This window comes from Salvelinus fontinalis, chromosome 26 (genome assembly GCF_029448725.1).
Source record: "Salvelinus fontinalis isolate EN_2023a chromosome 26, ASM2944872v1, whole genome shotgun sequence".
In the NCBI taxonomy this organism is placed as follows: domain Eukaryota; kingdom Metazoa; phylum Chordata; class Actinopteri; order Salmoniformes; family Salmonidae; genus Salvelinus; species Salvelinus fontinalis.
The window spans coordinates 11,390,588-11,416,342 of record NC_074690.1 but is presented as its reverse complement, the minus strand read 5'-3'; the positions used below and the strand labels follow the sequence as shown (position 1 = coordinate 11,416,342).

The window sequence follows — 25,755 nt, the reverse complement described above, 5'->3', positions numbered from 1 at the left end:
CAATTAAGCACACACAGCGTAGCATAGCGTAGTGTAGCTGCAAGCATAAGGGAATAAAACCTAGAATTACCAATACCAAAGGTAGCGAAGCCAAGTGTAGCCGTGAGCATAAGCCAAATCATTAGCAAGGATACAGTTAGCGTAGCCTAGCTAGCCTAACCACAGGCATAGGCTTCTGTGACAGGGGAACACGCATTAGAATTAGCATGGAAGTAAGGGAATAAAGCCAGGCATTAGCATGGCAATAGTTAGCATAGCCTAGCCGCAGGCATACTGTAGAAGGGGAACAAGGAGGAGTATTAGCATGGGTTGACACGGTTAGCTGGCATTTCCATTCATGACGTATGCCCTCTGGGTCTGCCCTCCAGACCAGCCAGATTGGCTTACAGGACTGCAGAGCACTGCCAGCCTGTGCGGTGCCATGCTGATAAGCAGTTGCTAGCTATCTCACACACACACCACTTATTTCCCTCCTTTCTCCTCCCCTCCCTCCCTCTCTCTCCCTTTCCCTCCCTTATCCTCCCTTCTCCTCCTTTCTCCTACCTTCCCCTACCTTCTACCTCCCCCCCATCCCTCCCTTCTCCTACCTTCCCCTACCCTCTCCTCCCTTGTCTCGCTTTCTCTCCCTTCTCCTCCCTTCCCTTCTCCTCCCTTGTCTCTCTCCCCCTCCCTTCTCCTCCCTTCTTCTCCCTCCTCTCCCTTCCCCTCCCTTATCCTATCTTCCCTTCTCTTCCTTTCTCTTCCCATCTCCCTTCTCCTCCCTTGTCTCTCTCCTCCTCCCTTGTCTCCCTTCCCTCCCTTGTCTTCCCTTCCCATCTCCCTTCTCCTTCCTTCTACCCGCTCCTCCCCTCTCCTCCCTCACCTCCCTTTCCCTCCCTTCTCCTCTATTCCCTTCTCTCCCACTCCTCCCCTGTCTCCCTTCTCCTCCCTTCTCCTCACATCTCTCCATTCCTCTCCCTTTTACCTACCCCTCCCGTCTCCTCCATTCCCTTTTCCTCCCTTTCCTTCCCTTCTCCTCCCTTCTCTCCCTTCCCCTCCCTTCTCCTACCTTCCTTCTCTTCTCCTCCCTTCTCCTCTCTTGTCTCCCTCTCCTCCCGTGTCTCCCTTCCCTCCCTTATCTCCCTTCCCCTCCCTTCTACCTTCCCTTCCTGTCTCCTCCCTTCCTCTCTCCTCCCTTGTCTCCATTCTACTCCCTTGTCTCCCTTCTCCTCTCTTGTCTCCCTTCTCCCCCCTCTCTCTCCCTTCTACCTTCCCCTCCCTTCTGCTCCCTTCCCTTCTTCTCCCTTCTCTCCCTTCCCCTCCCTCCCTTGTCTCCCTTGTCCTCCCTTGTCTCCTACCTACTCCGCCCTTCTCCTCCCGTCCCCTCCCTTCCCTTGTCTCCCTTCTCCTCCCTTATCTCCTTTCTCCTCCCTCTCCTCCCCTCTCCTACATTCTCCTCCCTTCCCCTCCCTTTCCTTATCTTCTCATCTCCTCCCTTGTCTTCCTACTTCTCCCTTGTCCCCTTTCCCCTCTCTTCCCTTCTCCTCCCTTCTATCCTTCTCCTCCCTTCCCTTCTCTTGCTTCTCCTCCCTTCCCTTCTCTGCCTTCTCCTCCCATCTCTCCCTATTCCGCCTTTCTACCTTCTCCTCCCTTCCCTTCTCTTCCTTCTCCCTTGTCTCCCTTCTCCTCCCTCTCCTCCCTTCTCTTCCCTTCCGTTCTCTTCCCTTCTATCCCCTCTCCTCCCTCCCCCCCTCCTCCCTTGTCTCCCCAGAGCTACTTGATCTGATCCATATTTCCTGACTGTATCCGTTTTGCTGCTGCTGAAGGACATTGAGCGATATGTTCATTAAATGAGGTCGGCTGGGGAAAATGTGTAAGTAATTAGTGCGGCTTTTACAAAACTACAAAATGTCATCCCTGCACTAATGCGAGGGCGCTGGCAGCCACTGCCATTCTCAATGAGGTCAGGGTGTACTCTTGGGCACATTCACATATGCACACACACAAATGATAGAGCTGTCGTGAGTCTACTTTATGTGGTACAGTATGATTTGATTGGCAGTGGTGGGGCGAGGTGTATGTGTACATCTCACAGTGATCTCTTGTCAAGGTCAACATGTGTGTACATGAGTGTCCCTTCCACTCACTCCTTTCTCTCACTTCCACTCTGTCTCCCTCTCTCACCCAATCCCTCTACTGTACTTTCCCTCTCTGTCTCTCTCTCTCTCTCTCCCTCTCTCACCCAATCCCTCTACTGTACTTTCCCTCTCTGTGTCTCTCTCTCTCTCTCCCTCTCTCACCCAATCCCTCTACTGTACTTTCCCTCTCTGTCTCTCTCTCTCTCTCTCCCTCTCTCAACCAAACCCTCTACTGTACTTTCCCTCTCTGTGTCTCTCTCTCTCTCTCCCTCTCTCAACCAAACCCTCTACTGTACTTTCCCTCTCTGTCTCTCTCTCTCTCCCTCTCTCACCCAAACCCTCTACTGTACTTTCCCTCTCTGTCTCTCTCTCTCTCCCTCTCTCACCCAAACCCTCTACTGTACTTTCCCTCTCTGTCTCTCTCTCTCTCCCTCTCTCACCCAAACCCTCTACTGTACTTTCCCTCTCTGTCTCTCTCTCTCTCCCTCTCTCACCCAAACCCTCTACTGTACTTTCCCTCTCTGTCTCTCTCTCTCTCTCTCCCTCTCTCTCTCCCAATCCCTCTACTGTACTTTCCCTCTCTGTCTCTCTCTCTCTCTCTCCCTCTCTCAACCAAACCCTCTACTGTACTTTCCCTCTCTGTGTCTCTCTCTCTCTCTCCCTCTCTCAACCAAACCCTCTACTGTACTTTCCCTCTCTGTCTCTCTCTCTCTCCCTCTCTCACCCAAACCCTCTACTGTACTTTCCCTCTCTGTCTCTCTCTCTCTCCCTCTCTCACCCAAACCCTCTACTGTACTTTCCCTCTCTGTCTCTCTCTCTCTCCCTCTCTCACCCAAACCCTCTACTGTACTTTCCCTCTCTGTCTCTCTCTCTCCCTCTCTCACCCAAACCCTCTACTGTACTTTCCCTCTCTGTCTCTCTCTCTCTCTCTCCCTCTCTCACCCAATCCCTCTACTGTACTTTCCCTCTCTGTGTCTCTCTCTCTCTCTCCCTCTCTCAACCAAACCCTCTACTGTACTTTCCCTCTCTGTCTCTCTCTCTCTCCCTCTCTCACCCAAACCCTCTACTGTACTTTCCCTCTCTGTCTCTCTTTCTCGCTCATTTCACTTTCTCCTAACAGCACAATCCACCACAATCCCTATTACAGTCTGATTAGAACCACAGGGAGAAGGCAGGGAGGGAGAGAGGGTACCCATATCCCAGCATGCCTTCTGGCATTCCACTCAGCCCTCTGCCCCCCTGGCTGGTCCAATCAGACTCCAGACGCCACATGAGGCATACATCTCCCCTCTCTCCTCAATTCCTCCATTTACCCTCTTATACATTCCTCTCCACTCTCCACTCCATTCCTCCTTATCTCCTCTCTTCTTCCTCTTTATCTCTCTCCTCAATTGATCCATTTACCCTCTTATACCTTCCTCTCCTCTCTCCACTCCATTCCTCCTTATCTCCTCTCTTCTTCCTCTTTATCTCTCTCCTCAATTCCTCCATTTACCCTCTTATACCTTCCTCTCCTCTCTCCACTCCATTCCTCCTTATCTCCTCTCTTCTTCCTCTTTATCTCTCTACTCAATTCCTCCATTTACCCTCTTATACATTCCTCTCCACTCTCCACTCCATTCCTCCTTATCTCCTCTCTTCTTCCTCTTTATCTCTCTCCTCAATTCCTCCATTTACCCTCTTATACCTTCCTCTCCTCTCTCCACTCCATTCCTCCTTATCTCCTCTCTTCTTCCTCTTTATCTCTCTACTCAATTTCTCCATTTACCCTCTTATACATTCCTCTCCACTCTCCACTCCATTCCTCCTTATCTCCTCTCTTCTTCCTCTTTATCTCTCTCCTCAATTCCTCCATTTACCCTCTTATACATTCCTCTCCTCTCCTCTCTCCACTCCATTCCTCCTTATCTCCTCTCTTCTTCCTCTTTATCTCTCTCCTCAATTCCTCCATTTACCCTCTTATACCTTCCTCTCCTCTCCTCTCTCCACTCCATTCCTCCTTATCTCCTCTCTTCTTCCTCTTTATCTCTCTCCTCAATTCCTACATTTACCCTCTTATACCTTCCTCTCTCCACTTCAGTCCTCCTTATCTCCTCTTTTCTTCCTCATCTCTCTCCTCCATTCCTCCACTCTCCTCTCCTCCTCCACTATCCTCACCTTTCCGCTCTCCTCTCCTTCCCTTTCTATCCCCCAGGTCACTCTATTAACATTGCCCAGAGCTGTGGGTCACTCTGTCCCTCTCCTGTACACACTGTATGTGTAAACAACCTGGTGTTATGGTCCTAGATTTCTCCCTCTTCTGTTCCTCTGTTACTCCATTAGAGATTGATTGGCCTGCAATGAGATGCCCAGCACTGTTAATATGCTGTTATTTGAACCAGTGTTGACCACACACTGTTCTAGAGAAGAAGTATAGAGCCGCTGGAGGACTACTGTACACAGTGTGACACACAACGCTATAAAGAACTGTCTGGAGCCAGAGACAACATGACATGACAAGACAAAATAAATGCTGGATGTTGTAGGATCCGTGGAACAGTTAAGCCATCCAGCTGCTTGTACATTAGAAAAAGAGGCACCAGGGATTCTTCTCTCATGCGGTAACATTAGTTTGATAGAATGCTTGTATCTCAAAGCTCCAAATACGTTTTAAAGTTTCATCGTGGTCGAAGTGCCAGATTGATGTACTGCAGGTTTGATTGACATGATGAGAAAATAAATAGAAGAGAGAGAGAGAGGGGAAGAGAGAGAGAAAAATGAGTAGAGCAAGGAGATTAAGAACACTGACAAAGACAGACGGAGAAGGATGGGTCAGTCTTACCTGTGAGACCTTGCGAACCACCTCCCCGCTGATCACCAGTCCCTGGACAAAGGAGCGTGCTGCCACAAATGTACGTGTCACTTTCAACTTCAGGTCTCGGGGGGTGTCACCAAAGGGTCGCAGCGTCTCCGACTGCTTGGACACACACTCCAGGTAGTCATCGCCTGCAATCATAATAACTTTATTAGTAAAACGCTCTTCATACAATACACAAGTGATAGCTAAAGCAATATAACGGCCTCACATAGTTAAGAATAAAAGTTGAAATCATACAAGATGAAATTCATGAAAATATTTACCAGGGTTGGGGTGAATTCAATTTCAATGCAAGAGTTTGGAAAAAGCAGCATTTATTTTCAATTGAGATTTTAAAAGTTGAACATTTCAAAGAACATATTTAAGTTCAATGTGTAATGTTTACGTACCTATGAGATACCGTCCATTGGCTCCCTTGAACATCCTCTCCAGCAGGCGGGCCCAGAACTCGTTGAGCGCCTCCTCTATGTTAACGTTGGAACCACGGTAGTACCGTCTCAGCTCTGTGTACAGGTCAGAGAACACGCGGGAGTTCTGGGTGTACAGGGAACCCAGCGCCGGGGGATAGGACTGCTGCAGGACATCCTCGGAACGGTTCAGGAGCTCCAGGAGGTAACCTGGAATGAGACAGGAAACAGGACATGTTTAACAGTGTTAAACAGTTGAATTTAGGTCAATTCTATGTTTTTTTTCTGGGGCTCTGTCTCATTGCTTTGTACTACATATGAAATGTGCCACAGAGGTGAACCCAGAGAGGAAGTGTTTAAATGTATTCTGAGGCAGGATAGGATGTGCAGTGGAAGATAATGTTGGCATCCACATAAAACGCACTGAGTGGGATATAGAGAGATTCTCTAACATACACTTACATTGTGCAGACACACACACTCAAACCCTCACAAAAACAGGCTGGGCTGCACTGTTTAAGAATACATTTTCACTGCGTCGTCTTTAATGTGTGTGCGGTGTTTTCATTGAAGACATTCTTATCTCCTTCCTGCCCGCCATGCACCCCAGATGGGGAGAGGAATCACTGAGCCTCCATGAGAATTCCCTTAGCTCAGCATCTCTCTCTCTCTCTCTCTCTCTCTCTCTCTCACACACACACACCCACACACACACACACACACACACACACACACACACACACACACACACACACACACACACACACACACACACACACACACACACACACACACACACACACACACACAAAAAATGGATTTGAACACACTCAACCACACACATAACACCCAGCAAACATTCTCCACATCCAGTACACCCACACACATAGACACACTCCCTGAAGACGATCCAACAGTGTTGAATATGTTACGTAATATAATGTTAAAGCTCACACTGACCCAACCGCACTGCATTATCTAAGCAGGGCCTTGTCTGATGATGTCACTATTCTAAAACAAATGAATTGAAACATTATAATAAGGAACCATCAAATTCTTATCAGACAGGAGGGGAATAAGACAGGAATATCTGCTGTGTTGTTGGGGACTGATTGTGAAACATTACAGAAAGAAAGACTCCTAGTTAAAGCCAACGTTACCAGAAATAATGACTAGAGGCAAAGGAAGTGACTGTTTAATGAAAGTAGGTTATCACAGAAAGCCTTTACTGATAATGGACGTTGTTATGGTGAAGTTTCAGTCTCGGACCAACTGGGAGACTAAGTGTTTCACTAGGGACCATCAGTAAATTACACAATGTACATGGGACAATATCTTTAAATGTCAATAGCTCCAAATTGTAAAACTCTAACCAAATATTTTAAGCATTTGATGAGTAAACTAAAAGATGTGCAACATCAGAATATTGTCCCATGTAAATGTTAGAATTTATTGGCGGTCCCTAACGAGCCCAGAGATACGCTTTCCAATGTCAAACCAACTTTACCACGGTCACACACCAGCCGACTAAAGCTAATTGACTAAATAAGTTGGCTTGCTTGCTAGTTAGTCTAGGCTACTTCCAGACACAAATACCTGGTTAGATGGTTTCAAGTTATTTAGAAGGGTGAGTGACTGTAACTGTGTACTGTTTTGGCCGAGTGAAAGTACAAATGCTTCCCACGTTCGAACACACACACACACACACACACACACACACAACAGACACCCACATAAAGCATGCTTCCATGACCCAAATCTCGTTTTCAGTCGCATTTCCTAATGAGGAGAATTGAAACCGATGCTAAATCAGAAAGTTCTTACCCCCTTTAATCGAGCACCTGACTAATTACACAAGATTTTAGTTCTGGGTTACCTGAGATTATTTAAGAAAAAAGAAGGAGGATCGGAACAGGAAATACGAAAGATGCTAACACCTGTGAAATCATGATTTGTCCAAATAACCAGTGACGAAAAACCCAAGCACCGGAACTAGTGCTGCTCACTATTTCACTTATCCCATTGTATCATGACAGATCTACAGTACCATTTATGTTTACATAGTCTGTCCACGAGAGATTATCTATAAGCAACTAATGTGTATTTTATGGCTAAGTTAGCAATTAGCATTGCTTTGGGTGAATAATATTCAACCAAAGGCCTACGCAGTGGACAGCTGGGTGACTGAGGGCAAGCCAGAACCAGAGACACGGACACAGTGAGAAGCCCTAGGGCCAACAACACCTTCATCCCTGGCAACTACCTGAAAGCTCAGGGCCAAACAAACACAGAAACATCCAGTTATATTCCAGGCCTTTCCGAGCAGAGCAAAGTGCTTGGTCGGTGTGTTTCTGACTGGATGACAGATCATTCCTCTGCCACCTGACCAGATGCCAGTCAGACAGACTTATCCAGACCTCTGTGCATGTTAGGATTAGCCGGGAGTGACGTTCTGCTGTCACACACACACACATGCACTGCCTACGTGCACACACGCAAGCGCACGTAGGCAGACACACAGGCAGACACACTCATACACTACATGGCCAAATGTATGTGGACACCTGCTCGTCGAACATCTCATTCCAAAATAATGGGTATTAATATGAAGTTGGTCCCCCCTTTGCTTCTATAACATCCTCCAGTCTTCTGGGAAGGTTTTCCACTAGATGTTGGAACATTGCTACAGGGACTTAATTCCATTCAGCCATGAGCATTAGTGAGGTCAGGCACCAATGTTGGGTGATAAGGCCTGCTTCACAATCGGCATTCCAATTTATCCCAAAGGTGTTTTATTTTTTATTTAACTAGGCAAGTCCTACCCCGCCCAAACCCTAACGATGCTGGGCCAATTGTGCGCCGCCCTATGGTACTCCCAATCAAGGCCGGTTGTGATACAGCCTGGAATCGAACCAGGGTCTGTAGTGATGCCTCTAGCACTGAGATGCAGTGCCTTAGACCGCTGCGCTACTCGGGAGTTTGAAGGGATTGAGGTCAGGGCTCTGTGCAGGCCAGTCAATTTCTTCCACAACGATCTCGGCAAACCATTTCTGTATGGACCTCACTTTGTATATGGGGGCATTGTCATGCTGAATCAGGAAGGGCCTTCCCCAAACTGTTGCCATAAAGTTGGATCACAGAATCATCTAGAATGTCATTGTATGCTGTAGCGTTAAGATTTTCCTTCACTGGACCTAACGGGCCTTGCCCGAACCATGAAAAACAGCCCCGGACCATTATTCCTCCTCCACCAAACTTTACAGTTGGCACTATGCATTGGGGCAAGTAGCGTTCTCTGGCATCCGCCAAACTCAGATTAATCCGTCAGACTGTCAGATGGTGTAGCGTGATTCCTTACTCCAGAGAACGCGTTTCCACTGCTCCAGAGGCCAATGGAGACAAGCTTTACACCACTCCAGCCGACACTGAAGCTCCCAATGAACAGTTCTTGTGCGAACATTTCTTCTAGAGGCAGTTTGGAACTCGGGAGTGAGTGTTGCAACTAAGGACAGGTGATTTTTACTCACTACGCGCTTCAGTACTCGGCGGTCCAGTTCTGTGAGCAGTGGTGGAAAAAGTACCTAATTGTCATACTTGAGTAAAAGTAAAGATACCCTAATAAAAAATGACTAAAATAAAAGTGAAAATCATCCCGGAAAATACTACTTGAGTAAAAGTATAAAGATACTTAAGTATCAAAATTAAATGTAATTGTATCAAAAGTAAAAGTATAAATCCTTTCACATTTATACTAATTTCACTAATAGACTAAGAGCTGGGTTGACAGCCTATGACAGGAGCAGACTGTTGCTGTGGCTATATTGTTGTCTTAGCTGGGTTGCAAGACAGGTCAGGAAACAATGTAGCGCGGTTGACATTTAAAGGTCATTTTACCATTGAGCCGGCATCAGCAGCATTGCCTTGTGATCTCCAGTAACATTGCCTTTTAACGGTGCATAGCCAAAAAATGATGATCGAATTGAATCCCAGCCTTAAATTGTCTAAAATAGAGTCGGAAAGAGTTGGGAAATTCCTGCTTTGGTTAATAGTCATGCATATTTTTAAACATACAGTACAACAGCGTGAATCGCAGTCAGATGATGCTTGTTATCCTTTAGATAAGATTCGTACATGGGTATGTTGAAAATCCTAGAGATTTAGAACAGGGTGAGTGTTTAGTAATCTCTTACTGTGCCATAGGGCAGCCAGTCCCCTCTCTGCTCTGGTGACTAATGATGATCAATAACATGACACGTGTGTGTGAGTGTGTGCGTGCGTGCAAATGTGTGTACGTGTGTATATGTCCTTGCTCTTCCATTTTGTCTCTCAGGGGCCCCAGAGGGACCACAATCTAACCCTCCAACCTCCCCTCATCCCCCTCTCCCCCCTCATCCCCATCCCCTCACCAGCACCATGACCTCCAGGTGGAGTGGGGGATGAGGGCTGAGCATCCCCAGTGACAGAGCTTCAGGTTGGGTGGGGGTTGAGGGCTGAGCATCCTCAGTGACAGAGCTTCAGGTTGGGTGGGGGTTGAGGGCTGAGCATCCACAGTGACAGAGCTTCAGGTTGGGTGGGGGTTGAGGGCTGAGGGCTGAGCATCCCCAGTGACAGAGCTTCAGGTTGGGTGGGGGTTGAGGGCTGAGCATCCCCAGTGACAGAGCTTCAGGTTGGGTGGGGGTTGAGGGCTGAGCATCCCCAGTGACAGAGCTTCAGGTTGGGTGGGGGTTGAGGGCTGAGCATCCCCAGTGACAGAGCTTCAGGTTGGGTGGGGGTTGAGGGCTGAGCATCCCCAGTGACAGAGCTTCAGGTTGGGTGGGGGTTGAGGACTGAGCATCCCCAGTGACAGAACTTCAGGTTGGGTGGGGGTTGAGGGCTGAGCATCCCCAGTGACAGAGCTTCAGGTTGGGTGACCTGGGGGATATGCACACTAGGGCTATAGACTACTCTATACTGAGCATATGCTAACATGATAACCCAGACATAATGTTAAATTAGTAATAATCTTTCACGTGCAATTAATAACACAGACTTCTAGGTAATCCGTTGTGGTACCTTTAGGCCAATTCAGACTGCTGATTTGAGGACCTTAAGGCCAATTCAGACTACTGATTTGAGGACCTTTTTGATGAAGAATATGTTTGTTTTCTATGATCCTGTTTTTCATTTCGTATTTGATCTTTGTAACCCCAGTCGTAGACTGTTCTCTCTGCTACCGCACGGCAAGCGGTACCGGAGCGCCAAGTCTAGGTCCAAAAGGCTTCTTAACAGCTTCTACCCTCAAGCCATAAGACTGCTGAACAATTAATCAAATGGCCACCCGGACTATTTACATTGTGTCCCGCCACTCCCCCAACACCCTCTGTTACGCTGCTGCTACTCTCTGTTTATCATCTATGCACAGTCCCTTTAACTATACCTACATGTACATATTACCTCAATTAGCCCGACTAACCGGTATCCCCGCACATTGACTCTGTACCAGTACCACCTGTATATAGCCTCACTACTGTTATTTTCACTGTTATTTTACTGTTTTCTTTTTATTTAGTATTTCTTTACTTATCTATTGTTTACCTAATACCTATTTTTTACTTAAAAATGGCACTGTTGGTTAGGGCTTGTATTCGGCGCACATGACAAATAAGCTTTGATTTGATTTGAAATACAGGGCTCATTTGTGAAAGAGACGTTGGTCTCAACATGAATTCCTGTCAAAATGAAGGTTAAATAAAATACCATCTCTCTCTCTTTCTCACACACAAATACACACACATACACACACATACACACACATACACACAGTGAACCTGGGATAAGCCTGGTGTCTGTGTTCTGATGACTTTTTCCAGCAGCGAGAAGAGAATAATTAATGATTCCATTTGCAATGGTATGGAGTTTTTCTAGCAGAACAGCTTGACATGTCTCTGGCTTATTCTGACTCTCTAATTTCCTTTCTGTGTTTGAAATATTCCCCCTTCATACATGCCTGCTGAAATCCATACACTCCCACCCATGTCTCAATACCAGCCACTTTGCTCACGCCACAAAAACACGCACGTACACACACACACACACACACACACACACACACACACACACACACACACACACACACACACACACACACGCACGCACACACACACACACACACACACACACACACACACACACACACACACACACACACACACACACACACACACACACACACACAAACACACACACACACACACAGTGTTCTCAGTATTCTCAATAATTTTTATTTATTTATTTATTTAACCTTTATTTAACCAGGTAGGCAAATTGAGAACACGTTCTCATTTACAATTGCGACCTGGCCAAGATAAAGCAAAGCAGTTCGACACATACAACAACACATAGTTACACATGGAGTAAAAACAAACATATAGTCAATAATACAGTGAAAAAAAATAAGTCTATATACAATGTGAGCAAGTGAGGTGAGATAAGGGAGGTGAAGGCAAACAGATATATGTATAAATAAATAAAAATATAAAAAGGCCATGGAGGCGAAGTGAGTACAACACAGCAAGTAAAAAAATAAATAATAATAATAATAAAAAAATAAAAAAAAACACTGGAATGGTTGGTTTGCATTGGAAGAAAGTGCAAAGTAGAGACAGAAATAATGGGGTGCAAAGGAGCAAAATAAATTAATAAATAAATACAGTAGGTAAAGAGGTAGTTGTTTGGGCTAAATTGTAGATGGGTTATGTACAGGTGCAGTAATCTATGAGCTGCTCTGACAGCTGGTGCTTAAAGCTAGTGAGGGAGATAGGTGTTTCCAGTTTCAGAGATTTTTGTAGTTCGTTCCAGTCATTGGCAGCAGAGAACTGGAAGGAGAGGCGTCCAAAGGAAGAATTGGTTTTGGGGGTGACTAGAGAGATATACCTGCTGGAGCGCGTGCTACAGGTAGGTGCTGCTATGGTGACCAGCGAGCTGAGATAAGGGGGGACTTTACCTAGCAGGGTCTTGTAGATGACCTGGAACCAGTGGGTTTGGCGACGAGTATGAAGCGAGGGCCAGCCAACGAGAGTGTACAGGTCGCAGTGGTGGGTAGTATATGGGGCTTTGGTGACAAAACGGATGGCACTGTGATAGACTGCATCCAATTTATTGAGTAGGGTTTTGGAGGCTATTTTGTAAATGACATCACCGAAGTCGAGGATTGGTAGGATGGTCAGTTTTACAAGGGTATGTTTGGCAGCATGAGTAAAGGATGCTTTGTTGCGGAATAGGAAGCCAATTCTAGATTTGACTTTGGATTGGAGATGTTTGATGTGGGTCTGGAAGGAGAGTTTACAGTCTAACCAGACACCTAGGTATTTGTAGTTGTCCACATATTCTAAGTCAGAGCCGTCCAAAGTAGTGATGTTGGACAGGCGGGCAGGAGCAGGCAGCGATTGGTTGAAGAGCATGCATTTGGTTTTACTTGTATTTAAGAGCAGTTGGAGGCCACGGAAGGAGAGTTGTATGGCATTGAAGCTCGCCTGGAGGGTTGTTAACACAGTGTCAAAAGAAGGGCCAGAAGTATACAGAATAGTGTCGTCTGCGTAGAGGTGGATCAGAGAATCACCAGCAGCAAGAGCGACATCATTGAATAATGCTGTTGGTTCTCTTTTTCACTCCTCCATACCCCTCTCTCTCTCTCTCTCCCTACCTCCGCTCACCCCTCTCTCTCTCTCTCTCTCTCTCTCCCTACCTCCGCTCACCCCTCTCTCTCTCTCTCTCCCTACCTCCGCTCACCCCTCTCTCTCTCTCTATCTCTCTCTCTCCCTACCTCCGCTCACCCCTCTCTCTCTCTCCCTACCTCGGCTCACCCCTCTCTCTCTCTCTCTCCCTACCTCCACTCACCCCTCTCTCTCTCTCTATCTCTCTCTCTCCCTACCTCCGCTCACCCCTCTCTCTCTCTCCCTCCTCTATCTCCGATAAGCCCTGGCATTGTTGTGGGATTCTGTGCCTCTGTGTTTAGGAGTTAACGTTGATCCTCCTCCCACTGCCAATAACTCCAACTGAAGGCTTACTAGGTCTACCCTGTACCACCTCTGTTCATTATTCCCTGATCCTGAACCAGTCTCTAACACAGGGCTCAGTGGGGGATGTACCACTGATACTCATTACATGCTGATCCTGAATCAGTTTCTCCCTCAGAGGGCTTACTGTGGTTCTGGCTACAAACAACTGATCTTGAATCAGTTTATGACACAGAGGGCTCAGAGTGCCCCATAAACACTGAGTGTACAAAATATTAGGAACAGAGCTTGGTGTGGCCTATCTGGACCAGCTTATTAAAGGCTGATCCCAAATCAGCCAGATCTGATCACTCTAACATTTGTATAGAATACGCATTATGGACATTGTTACCACTGAGCTGAATCCAGAGAGGTTTGTGTGTTTTTGTGCGTGCGTGCGTGCACGTGCGTGTGTGTTTGTGTGCCTGTATGCATGCATGCGTGCGCGTGTGAGTAATCTCGAGTCAAAGGAGGACAGGATGGGTCCTTCCCAGGTCAGAGCAGGGTAAAAGACAGACTAGTTGTATCTGTTGTTAGGCCCTCCCTCACTGTGTTCTATAGAGAACACCACTAATGAAGGCACGGCCTGAGACCTCTCCTTCACCTTCTGTTCTTCCTCAAACACCACACACACATAAACGTAGTTGGACACACACACACACACACACACACACACACACACACACACACACACACACACACACACACACACACACACACACACACACACACACACACACACACACACACAGTAATAGCTCTGTATTGTGCTGGACACAAATAGCCTGTGTATTAATTTGTGGTAAGGTGGGAGATGGAGAGACACAGAGATAGAGATTTAGAGGAGGACGAGGGAGGGAGGAGTGAACCGTGGTTGCTTCGGCGCCAATGTATCTGATCCTCCTAATTGTATTTGTCCAGTTTGACAAGTTGTGAATGATTGGGTTAACAGAACGCTCCTTGGCTGAGGGAGGGAGGGAAGGAGAGTGAGTGAGGAGGAAAGAGAGGGAGACGGAGTGAGTGAGTCAGCGAGGAGAGAGGGGAGAGGAAGAGGAAGAGAAGGAGGAAGAGTTGGAAGGGATGCATTGTGCTGATGTGGTTGTTTTAGACCTGGCTATCTTGGCCATTCATGGATGAACCAGCCCCAGTCCACTCAACAGCAGACGGTTCTCTGCCTTTCCTTTATGGCTGTCCCTCTCTTTCCTCTCTCTCTTTCTCTTTCTCTCCTTGCCTTTCCATCTTCACTCCTGGCACTCCCTGTCACATGCAGAATACACAAACAAACACAACCAACACATCTACTCTGGGCTTTGATGAGGGCCAAAAAGAGTCCAACAGTAACCTATTCTGTTAGATACAACTCCGTCAGCTTTCTCCGCACGTTTACCTGCTGTAAACTAGGTACATGACAAATACAATTTTGATTTGATTTAAACCATAATGACAATTGATACTTCAATGCAAAAAAAAATCTGACAAATCATACATCTCAATGAGTCTCAACTACCTCCAGCTGTATATGTCCATTGCCCAAACAATGGACCACATTCCCAAGGCCATAGTCAGACATTGGTAGAGGATGTCGTGGTCAGAGAGAGAGAGGGAGAGAGAGCCTACATACCTCAGTTGATGAATGGTGTCTTTCAGCGTGTGTGTGTGTGTGTCTGTTTAATATAGTGGTCTTTTAATGGCGTCTAAATGCTTCCTAAGGCGCCGTGGCGCTCCGCGGGCTAACGGCACTAACCACACAGCTGATAAGTGTTGTGATGGATGGAGAGTGTTTGTGTTCTGACACACACGCACTCCGATACCGCTCTCTCTCTCTGTGTTTCTCTCTCTCTCTCGCTCTGTGTTTCTCTCTCTCTTTATCTATTTTCTGTTTTTCTCTGTCTCATGCACTATTTATTCTCTCCATCAGTTTCCATCTGTTTTTCCTTCCCCTCTCCCTGTTGCTTGTAGGTCCCCTTCCTCTCCCTCTCACAGTTCCTCTCCCAAATGTAAGATTTCTCCATCTCTTGCACCCCTCACTGCTCACTCTCCTTCTCTCCCCCTTCGCTCTTCTCCGTCAGTCTTTCTGTTTCCCTCTCTCTCTCCATCCTTCCCTCTTCTCTTTCCACCCCGCTCCCTTCCCTCTCTCTCTCTACTCTTCCTCCATCTCTCTTCATCGTTCCCTCTGTCTCCTCCCAACATCCCTCCTTCTCTCTCTCCCTCCACCCTCTCTTCACAGTGAGCAATGTGTTTGGCGTTTAGGACGCTGTAACTCTGGCTCCCGCCCAACATGATTTGCATGCCAAGACCACGAGCCAATCAGGCGGCACAATGGAGCAGATGTCCTTGGCATTTCTGACATCAACAGAGGTGACCCTGAAAACAGGAAATTAGTCTCAGAATGAATCAAATATGTGGTCTAAAATTGGGAAGAGTTAACAACAAAATGAACGCCATGCTGGGTGTATGTTGGGTCTAATTGGAAAACGCTTTAATGTTATGTGGAAAATCCTCATGTTTACTGATGGTCCCAAGATACTTCAATGAGGTTTAATGCAGGAATTCAACTGCTTATACACTCTTAGAGAAAAGGGTGCCATCTAGAACCTTAAAGGGTTCTTCAGCTGTCCCCATAGAAGAAACCTTTCAAGAACCCTTTTGGGTTACATGTAGAACCCTTTCTACAGAGGGTTTTGCATGGAACCCAAAAGGGTTCTCCTTTGGGAACAGCCGAAGAACCCTTTTGGAAACCTTTTTTCTAAGAGTGTACATCATAACAGATTAAGATACAGTATGATATGATACTTTCTGGTTTCAGGTAGTATAAGCCCAACGCTGTATAATAATTCTGTTATTAGACGAAAGCATACTGCTTTTATTCAGACAACTTTGAAAATAACTTATTCTTAGGGACATTTACTCCCAGCCAACTCAGTTTGAAATGATGTTACTTAAAGGTATACTGTGAGATTCTGAATGAAGTTAGTGGAAGTTAGCAATAATTTCGCAAGCCAATGCTAACTGTTGTTAGCATAATGCTAGCTTACCAGTAGACTTTCAGTCATTGAGCTAACACTGGTAGCATTGGCTCGCAAAACTTCCTTCATACTGCACGCACAAACATCAAACTGTTATCCACATGTTCATCTGACTCTGGGTAAGTAGAATGACAATCTCTCCCTCTCTTTCTCTCAAACTATTATCTACTCTTCTGGTGTTTGCCATACTGTCTCTCTCTGACTCACTCATTCTCTCACACACACTCTTTGATAATATGTTTTTCTCTCTCTTCTGTTTTCCCTCTCTTCTAGCCATGGTAGCCAAAATAATGGGCATTTTTATACATGACCCTAAGCCTGATGGGATGCTAATTGCTTAATTAACTCAGGAACCACATCTGTGTGGAAGCACCTGCTTTCAATATACTTTGTATCTCTCATTTACTCAAGTGTTTCCTTTATTTTGGCAGTTACCTGTATGTGTACCCTGGCCTGACTAATCGTTTCCTCTTGATTTGTGTTCATAGAGATAAATAGGGAGATGGACATGTGCTGTAAACACACAAATGACAGAATCTCGCATTATCCCTTTAACAGACCAGCTGGTTAATTAAAAAAATAAAAAGTCTAATTCAATGAATAAATAAGATTGTGTTGCTTGGTCATCTAGAACTGAATGTGCCCGTCAGCCAGAGCTCTGTGTTCAAATCTAATTAAAGTCTATGAGGAGTATTTGCCTCACAGACAAAAATAGGCTGACATACACAAGGTAATAGCCCACCGGCTAGTGATACTGGGGAGTGTGAGTGTGAGTGTGAGTGTGAGTGTGAGTGTGAGTGTATGTGTGTGTGAAGTGCGTGTGTGTGTGAAGTGCTTCTGTTCAGAGTGCCAGGTTCACATGCATGCGCACTCTCTCTCTGTCACACACACACACACACACACACGCACACACACACACACACACACACACACACACACACACACACACACACACACACACACACACACACACACACACACACACACACACACACACACACACACACACACACACACACACGGTGCCGTCTAGATGTCACACACTGGTTGAATCAACGTTGTTTCCACGTCATTTTGAAGTTAAACCAATGTGGAATAGATGTTGAATTGACGTCTGTGCCCAGTGGGCAGGCATGACACCATTAGCCCTTCCACAACCTGCCAGGATAATGGCACCTTCTGTCTGGCACACCTGCCAGCCATCCAACACTTCTACCTCAGGTGTCATTACTTAACATTCTCTTTGACCTCTACCCTTCCACCTCTCTCTCTCTCTCGCTCTCTCTCCCTTTCTCTTTCTCGTTCTTTCTCTCTCGTTCTCTTTTATCCCTGTCACTCTCTCCTCTCAAACTCTTATCTATTCTTACGGTGTTTGTCATATAGCCTTCACTGTCACAGTCACTGTCACTCTGACTCAGTCTCATTTTCTCACACACACTCTTTCATAATCTAATTCTCTCTTTCTTTCTCTCTCCTTGTCTTCCTATCTTTCCTCCCATAGCTCCACCTCTTTCAGTGGGTAGTGGAAGCTGACCCCTACCGTCCTTTCCTTCCCATTGTTAGCAGCTGGCAGCTGGTAGTGCCGACTCCTCAGTCCACACACACACTCCTTTGTCTCCACGTCTCCACAATCTTTTTTTCCCCATCAGACTAGGCAGAAAATATGCTTTATCCAATAGAAAATATGAGGAGTCATGGAGGGTTGTAAAGGGAAAATATGATAAACCCCTCATTTATGAAGATTTAGAGGTTTGGCTAAGCTCAGGCTTCAGTGCAGATCTATTCAATAGATATCTATGTCCTGGCCTGACGAATCCTATGTCTCTCGATTTGTGTTTGGATGTGTGCTGTAAACACACACGTAAGCTCTTAACATGTTTATTTTCAAATGTTGTCCTTGGCCAGGTGCTTATTGGTTGTTAAACACACAGAGACACACAGAGACACACACAATATTTGACATGTACAGTTCTCCTAAACTTAGTGAGTTAATACTCTTAGCCCACTCTTAACTGTGAGTTACAGCTTCCACGGTCCCTGGGTCTATAAAGGCCTGCCTGCCTTTCCCGGTTGGGACAGTAACACCCTACACTTAGTCATATGGTACAGGCCCACACCCAGCTAAACACACCCAGATGTAGATGGGAGAGACTCCAGCTGAGGAGACTAGTAGGGCACAAGTCACATATACACTGACTAGTACACTTGAACACTTGCGCACTTGTACAGTTCTCCATCAACACTCCTGCAACTTAAAAGGATACTGCAAGATCACCCAGAGTCAGTTGAACTTGTGGAGACCATTTGTATGTCCACGACTTCAACTGACTCATGGGTAAGTAGAACAACGGCACAACTGCAGAATATCGCAGTATCCCTTTAACCACATAACCATCACCACAGCAAGCAAGTGATAAACTCTACTACAAGCTATACAAAACGCCCACAAGTGAAAATCCCTGAAACCCACAAAATGTATGCATTTCACAATACATTCAACAACATGACTATGACCATAGGAGTTCTGGGAACAGGATAATTCATACCCTTTGCACATCCAAATACATCTTTAGTTGTAATTGGAAGGCACAGCTACCACTCTGTCCATTCCAATAGACAGTCCAATAATGGAAGGGTACAGCTGGACAAGTCTGGACATGTCCATCCACACAGTCGAATATATGTCCACAGTGGTAACTATGGTGAGCTGGGATACTGTGTTTAACGTGGCGTATCACCCTTCAATTAACAGCCCTCCATCGCTCCACTTCTCCCGTCTTAAGAGCAGATGCTCATTAACAGATGGTTTACATCTGACCGTCTCACACTTCTCCCTCCCTCCCCCTCTCTCTCATCCCTCTGTCTCTTACCCTGCTGTCTCCATCTGATGCTCAGTGATGTGAGGTGATGTGAGGTGAAGGAAGGTAGGAGGAGATAGGGGTGACTGATTAATGTTCAGGATCAGGTGGGGTTAAACACTTTACAGAATGGGAGAAGTATGGTGGTTAGGAATGAAGGAAGGAGAGAGGAGAAAGTTGAGGTGAGGGAGGTTGAGGATGTCTAGGAATGATGCATCGGAATGTTGAAAATAGTGACACGCACACAAAAAGCACTTTGGCAGAGAAACGGAGAGGACACAGATAGTGAGAGAAGGCATGACTGGAGGTCACAAGAGAGAATGGACTGGTCTGTACACAGGGGGGTTCCAGGCATGCTAACAAACATTAACTTTGAAAGAACACAACACAAAAACAATCAATTCAAAGAAACAACGTTCATTTGACACGCAGACCACAACAAACAACCAAATTCTGACATCCATCATTCATCTGGTGTATAGACGTGTGTGTGTGTGTGTGTGTGTGTGTGTGTGTGTGTGTGTGTGTGTGTGTGTGTGTGTGTGTGTGTGTGTGTGTGTGTGTGTGTGTGTGTGTGTGTGTGTGTGTGTGTGTGTGTGTGTGGTGTGTGTGTGGTGTGTGTGTGCGCGTGCGTGCGCGTGCGTGCGCGTGCGCGTGTGTGTGTGTGTTTTAGTGGCTACCATAACATTTGAATTCTAAATATTTATATGGTGGATTCAATGTAAAAGTGATTTTACATGATGATGCACATCACACCGATTCATTTCACTCTTTTTCATTGTCATGGTAATTCTGACTTCTACAAAGTCAACCAAAGCAAAAGTTGGTAGAATGTTTGAATTTAGAATGTTTGAGGTTGATAAGACAACATTGAATTAAAACCCATTCTTTTTCAATTAGATTCATAATGATACACTTACATTTGAATATGATGACATCATAATTGAAAATGGCAACTCTAGTAGAATGTTGAAAGTTAGAATGTTTGGTTGATAGTCACTGTAGGTAATATTGTTTTGTGGGAACAACCTCAACACTAGTTGTGTGACTTGCTTCTGCTATCCAAGATTGTACATTTTTCAACAATGAGCTTCTTCAAGCAATTTCACCAGTCTCTACCATGGATGGCACAGCCACATCAGTAGCTTCCTGTCGTCATCAATGGTAAGAATCAAAAAGTTAATTGCTTAATTTGGTGTAGTTCTCAAGAATCCATGTTTAGAATGCATTTAGGTACATCTACAGTAGAACTGGGTTCATGTGTGACTTTAGGTCAGGTCCTCCCGAGTTCCTCAGATATCTTGCTACCACAACCAGCACCTGCCAGAGCAGGAGAAACAGTGTTTGTTCCACAAGCACATGGACATGAGGCGCAAGATGGAGTTTTACAGGAAAGTGAGGAGGGAGTTCTACAAGCAGCATGTGAGCTCAGGGGACCAGGGGATATTTTCTGATGAAGAGATGAAGAAACTGGAATCCATTCCAGGGGTGTTGGAGTTGGCTGCAGAGATGGACTTCCTGGAAATCTCTGAGGTTTTTAGTAGAAGTAGTATTAAGATAAAAAATTATTTAAAATATATATATTTTAACTTTATTTAACTAGGCAAGTCAGTTAAGAGCAAATTCTTACTTACAATGACGGCTACCACAGATTTTTACCTTGTCAGGTAAATGGAAAATATATATTATGGAAAATATATTTCACAGCGGTACGATGATTCTATACACAATGACTGCTTGTTTTCTGACATAAACTGAAATTAGGTGAAATATTAGAATTTTAGCAACCAGGAAATAGCTGCGCGATTTCTGCATAGTGCATCTTAAAGTATAACAATTGTGATGCATCATTTTTGAGTGTGTGCCTGTGTGTGTGCAAACTTGCCTGTGTTTCCATGCATGCAATCATGTTTGGGTGTGTGTGTGAGTGTGCATCCATGCTTGGGTGTGTGTGTCTGTTTGAAGCACATCGTTAGTGTGTTTACATAGCTGAGTGAGTGATGCTTGACGGAGCGTTTCTGTGTGCTCTCTGTTGTTAATCACCACTGTGTGACTGTGAATGAGCTGTGCCTTCCAGATACTTCTAAAGCACATAAACACACAGATAAAGTGTTTGTGTGTCTTGGATGGGCCGTGTGTTGTGTGTTTCAGTGTGTGTGTGTGTGTGTGTGTGTGTGTGTGTGTGTGTGTGTGTGTGTGTGTGTGTGTGTGTGTGTGTGTGTGTGTGTGTGTGTGTGTGTGTGTGTGTGTGTGTGTGTGTGTGTGTGTGTGTGTGTGTGTGTGTGTGTGTGTGTGTGTATTTGTATGTTTTGGACAGGTTGTCTGTGAAATGAGCCCAATGCTGCTCTGGCATTGCTTCAACGCTCTGGGCAGAGTGGGCCGAGAGAGAATGAGAGAGAGAGAATGGTAGCAGGCTGTACAGTAAACAGACGTCACTCAGCCTCTAATCAGTATGAGGCCAGAAAGGTCAGGCTGACAAACAGATCACAGATCCAGATGACATCTCAATCCCAATCAGCCAGGGGAACTAGTAGAGCACAGATCCAGATGACATCTCAATCCCAATCAGCCAGGGGAACTAGTAGAGCACAGAGACAGATGCTTAGTCACCCCATATCGACTGGAACAGACTGTAGTGTATCATTAAACGTAAATAATTATCAATGTTCCGATCACTGCACATTCTAATCACTTCAATCTGGGATCCGTCTTACTGTCCCGTTCCTGACCTGTTTTCTGCTATTTTTGTATGTGTTTAGTTGGTCAGGGCGTGAGTTGGGGTTGGCATTCTATGTTTTGTGTTTCTATGTTTAGGTAATTTGTAATTAGCCTTATATGGTTCTCAATCAGAGACAGGTGTTTGACTTTTCCTCTGATTGAGAACCATATAAAGGTAGGCTGTTCACACTGTTTGTTTGTGGGTGGTTGTCTTCTGTGTCCGTATATGTTACCACACGGGACTGTATCGTTTGTTTGTAGTCTGTACCTGTTCGTGCGTTCTTCGTTATATGTTAGTTCACATGTTTTAGGTCAGTCTACGTTCGTAGTTTGTTGAAGTGTTTTCGGTTTTCGTCTTTACTTTAATAAACATGTATATGTCAAATTATCACGCTGCGCTTTGGTCCAATCCCTACTCCTCCTCTTCGGACGAAGAGGAGGAGGACAACCATTACACTTACCCCTATGTCCTGAGTCACAGAACAGCTTAACTTTCACCCTCACTAAAAATAAATACCCAACTGTACATTAAACATACAGTAATAATGAATGTATACAACATGGTATGATATCAATACATTTAATATTCAAATGGCATGATATCATACATTGGTATGTATACTGTACATGCTACACAAATAGACCCCCACTTCTCAAACATAAATTGTGAGTGGTTATGACTTTAAGTACAGTATATTGATACTGCTCTCGCGCTCTGTACGGTGTGTAATTTAGGGAGCTTAAGGTTTGGTAACCTCTATACTCTACACTATATGTGTGTGAGATTCCTCATCAATCAAGAAGGATTAAAGCAATATTATCTTCTCACACACACTCTGAAGCTGTGGTGAACTCTGGAGAGTGTGTGTGTACACTTGTGATCCTTCACGTCGTGGAGACATGGATTTCCCTCCAAAGGACACAAGCAGATTATGACATACTTTGGGACCTGAGACTGATGGTTGAGAGAGACTTGAGTAGGTAGAGGAGAGGAAAAGCATGGGAAGATGTGTCTAGTGTGTTGTGTACGGAGAGATGGTTGGAACGGAGGGATAGAGGGAGTGGAGTTGGAGACAGCCCAGCTGTTCTGTCTGGACTACTTACAGCATGCACAACGAAAAACACTCTCCCTGAAATAAAGTGACTTCTGACACTATGGTTCCGCAGTAAATAGCTCACAGTGATAAACTCATTGTATTTGTATACAGACACGTACACAGACGTACAGGCACATGAATGCAAGCTAATACACACACACTCTCACACACATACGTGCATACACATGCACACATATATATGCCTTCAAAGACCCCTGACAATCCTCTCTTTTCTCTCTATTACTATCACACACACACACACACACACACACACACACACACACACACACACACACACACACACACACACACACACACACACACACACACACACACACACACACACACACACACACACACACACACACACACACACACACACACACACACACACACACACACAGAGAGAGAGACCTTACGACCTCTTCTTGGTTAACCAACACGCACTGATCAGAGCAGAGTTTACACAGGACTGTTAGACATAACGGATATGAGGAGGGAGGGAAAGAGACAGAGGGTTTCCTCTTCCTCTCAATCTCTGTCTGTCTGTCTGTCTGTCTGTCTGTCTGTCCCTCCCTCTCTCCCTCCCTCTGTATCCCTGCCTGCCTCCCTCCCTCCCTCTGTCTCCCTGCCTGCCTCCCTCCATTCCTTCCTCTGTCTCCCTGCCTGCCTCCCTCCCTCCCTATCTCCCTCCCTCTGTCTCCCTGCCTGCCTCCCTCAATTTCTCACTCTGTATCCCTGCCTGCCTCCCTCCCTCCCTCTGTCTCCCTGCATGCCTCCCTCCCTCCCTATCTCCCCCCCTCTGTCTCCCTACCTGCCTGCCTCCCTCCCTTTCTCCCTCTGTATCCCTGCCTGCCTCCCTGCCTACCTCCCTCCCTCTGTTTCCCTGCCTGCCTCCCTCCTTCTGTATCCCTGCCTGCCTCCCTCCTTCCCTCTGTCTCCCTGTCTGCCTCCCTCCATTCCTCCCTCTGTATCCCTGCCTGCCTCCCTCCAGTTCTCCCTCTGTCTCCCTGCCTGCCTGCCTCCCTCCATTGCTCCCTCTGTCTCCCTGCCTGCCTGTCTGCCTCCCTCCATTCCTCCCTCTGTCTCCCTGCCTGGCTGCCTCCCTCCATTCCTCCCTCTGTCTCCCTGCCTGCCTGCCTCCCTCCATTCCTCCCTCTGTCTCCCTGCCTGCCTCCCTCCATTCCTCCCTCTGTCTCCCTGCCTGCCTCCCTCCATTCCTCTCTCTGTCTCCCTGCCTGCCTCCCTCCAGTCCTCCCTCTGTCTCCCTGCCTGCCTCCCTCCATTCCTCCCTCTGTCTCCCTGCCTGCCTCCCTCCATTCCTCCCTCTGTCTCCCTGCCTGCCTCCCTCCATTCCTCCCTCTGTCTCCCTGCCTGCCTCCCTCCATTCCTCTCTCTGTCTCCCTGCCTGCCTCCCTCCAGTCCTCCCTCTGTCTCTCTGCCTGCCTTCCTCCCTCCAGTCCTCCCTCTGTCTCTCTGCCTGCCTTCCTCCCTCCAGTCCTCCCTCTGTCTCTCTGCCTGCCTTCCTCCCTCCAGTCCTCCCTCTGTCTCTCTGCCTGCCTTCCTCCCTCCAGTCCTCCCTCTGTCTCTCTGCCTGCCTTCCTCCCTCCAGTCCTCCCTCTGTCTCCCTGCCTGCCTCCCTCCATTCTTCCCTCTGTCTCCCTGCCTGCCTCCCTCCAGTCCTCCCTCTGTCTCCCTGCCTGCCTCCCTCCATTCCTCCCTCTGCCTCCCTCCATTCCTCCCTCTGTCTCCCTGCCTGCCTCCCTCCAGTCCTCCCTCTGTCTCCCTGCCTGCCTCCCTCCATTCCTCCCTCTGTCTCCCTGCCTGCCTCCCTCCATTCCTCCCTCTGTCTCCCTGTCTGCCTCCCTCCATTCCTCCCTCGGTCTCCCTGCCTGCCTCCCTCCATTCCTCTCTCTGTCTCCCTGCCTGCCTCCCTCCAGTCCTCCCTCTGTCTCTCTGCCTGCCTTCCTCCCTCCAGTCCTCCCTCTGTCTCCCTGCCTGCCTCCCTCCATTCTTCCCTCTGTCTCCCTACCTGCCTCCCTCCAGTCCTCCCTCTGTCTCTCTGCCTGCCTTCCTCCCTCCATTCCTCCCTCTGTCTCCCTGCCTGCCTCCCTCCATTCTTCCCTCTGTCTCCCTGCCTGCCTCCCTCCAGTCCTCCCTCTGTCTCTCTGCCTGCCTTCCTCCCTCCATTCCTCCCTGTGTCCTGCAGTACTCACCATCAAAGACCTTGTACTGTCCATTGAGGGAGGCTTGCGGGGCTCATCCAGCCTCTATGATCAGACCTTCCATCTCTCTCGGTCTCCCCTCTCTTCCTTCCCCCTCCATCCCTCCCCCTCCCTCCCTTCCTCAATCCCCCACTCACCATCGAAGACCTTGTACTGTCCATTGAGGGAGGCTTGCAGGGCCCGTCCAGCGTCTCTGATCAGGCCCTCCATCTCTGTGCGACTCAGATTGGATAGGCTGTCCTCCATGACACTGGTGCAACACGTGTAGCCCTGGGGACAGATCCTCAGGTGCTCTCCTAGAGGAGGGAGAGACAGGAGAGAGTAGTTTAGGAAAATTGTTAACTATAGCCTTGAAATGAATGCATCGTTCTTTATCTGAACTAGTTATGGAAGTAGATGACGTATTATTAACTGGGT

The 25,755-nt window shown here is 46.8% G+C and overlaps 1 protein-coding gene across 1 annotated transcript in view; it reads right to left on the bottom strand.

The window, feature by feature from the left end:
• Positions 1 to 25,755, bottom strand: part of LOC129823646 (glypican-1-like) — a 126,096-nt gene that overhangs the window by 48,703 nt on the left and 51,638 nt on the right. The window contains exons 3-5 of the mRNA XM_055882514.1: positions 25,476 to 25,634; positions 5,364 to 5,591; positions 4,939 to 5,102 (exon numbers count right to left, since the gene is read on the bottom strand). Coding sequence (XP_055738489.1) covers positions 4,939 to 5,102; positions 5,364 to 5,591; positions 25,476 to 25,634 — 551 coding nt within the window. The remainder of the gene's footprint in view (positions 1 to 4,938; positions 5,103 to 5,363; positions 5,592 to 25,475; positions 25,635 to 25,755) is intronic.